Consider the following 5335-nt stretch of genomic DNA (forward strand, 5'->3'; position numbering starts at 1 on the left):
TTTGGACCTAATTTCTGCGCCAGCTGTATTCAGGGCTCAACATTAACTTATTGAAGTGGTTGTCAACTAGGCAACCAGGCATGTGGCTTTTGGTTGCCACATTAGCAGCTAGGCTAAATGGATGCCATCCTATGTATCCTGTATATAGCTATAGCTATATATAATCAAAATATGATAGAACCCTTGCTCACACACTTACTTATTTTTATTGATATTATACTTATTTTTATTGATATATTTAATGTATCAATCTTTATATTGTGAATGAACAAGAGCAGCATTTACTTAACTTCTTAGCCTAGTGGTTATTCATATTGTAATATGTAGTTTGGTGATCTATTCTATTTTGATTTGTTTCTTCTCTTTCTCTGCAGGTTCCTTAATCCCTGTCCTTTACAACTACTTAATATTAGCATCTTATAACAAAAAAAAGGCACTTTTCAGAGCCACGTTTGTCATGTATCTTGTTACTCTCTCTACTGTTGTATTGTGTTCTCTCTCTCCTGCTGTCTTACTGTCTCTCTCCCTCTCTCCCCCTTCCCGCCCCTCCTCTTTGAGTGGAGTTTTTTGTTTGTCTGTCTTGTCTTTTGTTTGTCCCTGTGTGTGTTTTATATTGTGTATCATGTCTGATCCTGAGTTGGACTGTCTCCTGAAGGAGATGAGTGACGTTGTCGATGAGGCTGAACATCAGGCTCACCTCCAAAACCTCCAACAGCTCATTAGCCAGTCAGCAGAACCATCCACCAGTCATCCATCAAACAGCAAGCAAGACGTTAGGTGGAATAAGAGGGACAGTGATGGAAACATTATTTACGGCAGGCCCAGATCATCCCGCAAACAAGCAGGTCAGATTTTTTTTACATTCATGTTAATTTAAATGTGTACTTTATCTCCATATCTAGTTTTACATCTTGGAATGGTATACAACATGATCACAAGTCATGGGTTTGAATTAGAACATACTATTATATACCTGTGCCTATAGCATCAGTGTGTCATTGCCTGTAAAAAGCAACAGCCTTTTTCTTATAGCAGGTCCCAGTCACAGCCAGAGTCGGAAGACTGGTGTCTCTAATGTCAGGGCTCCGGACACCAGTGGGGAAGTGACCAGTGACTTTCCTTCTGTTACTGCGGGTGTGTTCTTATTTTGACTGCACTGGTTCCAAACAGTATATTAATTTATTATAAAATGGCCATTGCTCAAATGCCATTGTCTTTTGTTCAATATTGTTCATTGTTTTAACAGAGTCCTTCCTTCAAGAGCTTAAACGCTCACTGGGTGAGGACATACATGAGGATGAAACGCCACCTCAAGCCTCAACAGACTGGTCGACCCGAAAGAGCCTCATATCAGGGTGGTGGGAGAAAGAGAGACCCCGTCTGGTCAACACCATGGTGGCTGGACAACATGCGGCAACTCGGATCTGCCAACACTGTGGAAACGGTCCAGCCGTTATCCGTTGTTGTGACTGCCGACCACACCCATTCCTCTGTGGCCAGTGTGATGTCAGGGTCCACCGAGGTCAAGTGTTCCACAACAGGGATTCAATGACACATGGATTTTTTCATCCATTGCCTCCCACAACTTGTGTTGTGGAGAGGTGTTGTTAACCCCTGGGGGGTAAGTTGTAGTATTTGAAAGTCACATTCTCAGACTTGTTGATTCAGTTATCACCAGAAAAACTAATAATAATTCTTTATTAATCTCACAAGGGAAATTACGTTGAATGCTGTTTTCTTGATAGGTCGATGAAGCCGTCAAGTACATCTGGTTTAAAAATAGTTGCCAGTAGGGCGCCAGATAGCTCAGTTGGTAGAGCAGGCACCCATATATAGAGGTTTACTCCTCGCTAGCGCAGGCCTGGGTTGACCCGCGCAGCCCTTTGCTCCATGTCATTCCCCCTCTCTCTCCCCTTTCATGACTTCACCTGTCTTATCAAAATAAAGGCTTAAAATGCCCAAAAAGTAATCTTAAAAAAATAAATAAATTTTTTTTGCCAGTAAATAACTATGTTAATCTTTTTTTTTTCTTTTTCTTTCAAGAGCGTCTTGTACCTTTGGAGATGCCAGAGACAATATGTGGTTGTCTACGAGGATCGTCCACTGTCAACGCAGGACAGTCCATAGTTGTGGTTACAATGAATGGTAAGAAGAACTTTATGGGTGGGTTGGAGGTCAATTCTGTAGAAGTGGCTGGAGAATTTCACCCACAGCTATTTGCTGATCACACCCCATATCTACTCCCTCTCACTTTCTGTCACAACTATATGAATATTTGAATCATGATTATGTTACATTCATACATGTTACATTGTGGAACACATCCAGAACTTTTCTTTATCATGGCTGGAAATCCAGAGGTGTCAGTTGGTTCTGTGTTGATTAGATTGGATGGGCCCACCTATGTGGAGGAAAACAATGAACATTTGTTTGAATGGGGATAGTTAATTTGCCTGAGGAAAGTGTGACTTCCAATAGAGTGCCTTACAAAATGTTTGTAGAAGTGTCCCCCTGATTCATCCTTAGTCAAAGATTCCCATATCAGTTGTCAGAATGACACAGTTTGCGTCTGTCAGAATTAACTGTCAGTATATATTTCCTTCTTTTTCCAGGGCGATATGATCTCAGATTGCCTCAGACCAGATGCAAGGCATGTGAAGCCACTTGGAGTCCTGGAGTGGATGACCTGATCCGCAATGACTACTGGCCTGCCACTTCTCACCATTCAACAGTGTACGCAACAGATGTCCTTTTTTCTTTTGAAGAGCTGAAGATGGCAGCACCAGGGCTGTCTAGCCAAGCATTTCTTAGAATGCTGGATCAACGTACTGTTCGCTTTGGCCGTGTAAGTATTTGTGGTAATAATTGCGTAACTCAAGGAATAATACTATGAGGGCATGATGATGATGATGATGATAGAAAGTACACATGAACATTTGCACTGTTTTCCTCATTTGCACGGGGAAAAAAAAATGTAGACTCTCATCAGTCATGCAGTTTGCACGGCGACATTTCTGAAAAAACAGGTCATTCTGAAGATCTCAACTTCAACTCCATTGGCTACAGACTTTGACATATTCTCCCCAGTATCATTTCCCGATCCCAGAAGTGTTCCCTTAGATTAATGTGCCAAACATAGCACAGGCCTACTTCTAAACAATATGGAAGTTGTTGTAGCCCTCAGAGTATAGATTTGGACTGAATGTCACACAATATCCTGTATGTTTAATGGCCAGATCCCCCAAATACACCAGTGTGTATGAGTGAAGTTTTCGCATTATTTCCTTTGATATGTATTCTAAGGAGTGGTTACGAAAATAGTTCAAACATCCAGAAATGTATCCACTTAGAGCATTTTAATTCAGTGTAGTATATTCTTTAATTTGATCCGTTTTACTGTTCTCTTTTGTTCTCTTTTACTGAACTCTTTTGAAACAGAGCGGAAACATCACAGCAGACAGCTTCCGTAAAAGCTTCTTCGAGTGGGAGGCTGTCCGATTTGAAGTGGACAAATTATGCCTGGTGGACCACTTTGACTGCCCAGCATGCAGCCCAGACATGCTTGCAGTATCTGTTGATGGAAACCGCAAGCACTACAGATTCAAGAGTGCAGCAAGGTACTTACAAAATCCTTTGTGTGCATTGACGGTTCATTACTTTGAAAGTATCTGCTGTGAATTGGGAATATATTATTATTATTATTATTATTATTATTATTATTATATGAATATTTAAAGTTAATATGTATCTATTTTATTTAGATCGGAGGAACAAGCCATCTTTGATGGCGTGTTCATCGCGAATGATGACGACGTTGGAAGATTTGTTGACTACGTCCATACCTCAACCAGTCATGTAAACTTGCACAACTTCATTATATTTACCTATAAAACATCTCGTCCTACAGAGGACTTTGTTTGAAAAACTTTGGACTGTTAACCATCTTCCATGTTTAGGTCTCTGGAAGAGGTGTCTGTGGAGGGCAGTGGTCAGCTGCGCGTGAAACATCTCAGAAGTCGTCAGGAAAAACAGATGAGGAGGGCCTGGAACTTGCGTGTGCCGTCATGGGGTTCTCCGTTACGTTCCCCTCAATATGTTCAGGGGAGATTTTTGCCTACCCCTGTACCTCCAAAAGCAAATGGCCTGTAAGCCAGTGACATTTTTGCTATGGATGTGGCATGCAAGTACTGGCCTTACCTCCGAGTGACAGAGAAATGCCCTGAGCTTCAGCAGCTCCTCACACATGAGGCCATTTCTTTCTGTTTTTCATGCCAAAGCTCACGATTTCAAATGTGAGGTAAGAAAAAAAAAGATTGTCCATGACATTTTCTTTCCCTAAAAACCTGCATAGGATTGTTGCCACTTAGGTTTTGTTTTTTGTTTTCTTTTTAAAGGTAAAAGGAATGGAGGCGTATCAGGAAAGGGCTGGTTCGACTCTTGGGGGAAGAGGTGGAGCAGTGCAATGCCTTCCTCTCGAGGATTGCTGTTACCACAAAGCACATGTCAAAAGCAGGTAAGGTAGCCAGTAAATTTTGATCCTTTTGACAATGGTGAGCCACTTTGAGCTAATGCATATATGCTGACTCTGAAAATATAAAGCTCAGAATATTTAACACAGATGGATGGATCGATTAAAATACCATCATCCTATTTTATTTGTAGTGAGGATAATAAGAGGAGGGGGAGTGTGATCAAAAAATACACGTCAGAGTACCATTTGCCTACTGTCCTTTGCCACTGTTTCATGCTACTTCTTCACTATCCTGTGCTATTTACCTAACCCTTTAATTGAAGGCACAAGACAGCAGTTTAGTAACATAGTTCTATTCTGTAAGTTATTATCTTGGAAAAGTTTGTTGTACCCAACAAGTCTGCACAGTTTCTTCTCCTATTGCTACTGGAAAGAAGGGTGATAATCTATTTATATTTTTTTTTTGCAGGACGCATAGACATGCTGGCGGTCTGGCATGGCCATGCGCTGGAACAAACAAAAGTTTGACAACTTGGCTTCCACACCCTTGCCCGCCGATATCGGAAGGTAAAGCCACCAGTTTTCCCTTATGCAACATGCATAGCGATATTGTAAAATAAAGTGTCATATATCACAAAAATATAGGGAAGACTTACACAGATATTATTCAATACAATTAAATAAATGGATGGTTGCATGTGTGTATTTTTCATTTTCTTGATATAAAATATTAAATGTTCATACTACCTACGTGATAGTCCACGTATATACAAGTATACTGTATATTTAATCAGTGTTTTATGTGGTTTTCTAATAGTGAAGGTACTTTACAATCCTTATCAACAATAGTCAAATTTGTAGCAA

The 5335-nt window shown here is 40.5% G+C and overlaps 1 protein-coding gene across 1 annotated transcript; it reads left to right on the forward strand.

The window, feature by feature from the left end:
• Positions 1–554: 554 nt before the first annotated feature.
• On the forward strand, positions 555–4157 carry LOC120567691. Its single transcript, XM_039814660.1, has 9 exons — positions 555–845; positions 1036–1134; positions 1247–1601; positions 1746–1762; positions 2044–2145; positions 2613–2845; positions 3439–3617; positions 3762–3855; positions 3957–4157. Exons 1-9 carry the CDS (start codon positions 623–625, stop codon positions 4155–4157), a joined length of 1503 nt encoding a protein of 500 aa, XP_039670594.1. The 5' UTR covers positions 555–622.
• The last annotated feature ends 1178 nt before the right edge of the window (positions 4158–5335 follow it).

The sequence above is a fragment of the Perca fluviatilis genome, chromosome 11, assembly GCF_010015445.1.
Source record: "Perca fluviatilis chromosome 11, GENO_Pfluv_1.0, whole genome shotgun sequence".
Lineage (NCBI taxonomy): Eukaryota > Metazoa > Chordata > Actinopteri > Perciformes > Percidae > Perca > Perca fluviatilis.

Coding starts and splice junctions, on each gene's coding strand:
- LOC120567691 (XM_039814660.1), top strand. CDS start 623: ATGTCTGATCCTGAGTTGGACTGTCTCCTGAAGGAGATGAGTGACGTT. Junction 1,135..1,246: donor CTTTCCTTCTGTTACTGCGG/GTGTGTTCTTAT, acceptor TTGTTTTAACAG/AGTCCTTCCTTCAAGAGCTT. Junction 2,146..2,612: donor AGTTGTGGTTACAATGAATG/GTAAGAAGAACT, acceptor TTCTTTTTCCAG/GGCGATATGATCTCAGATTG.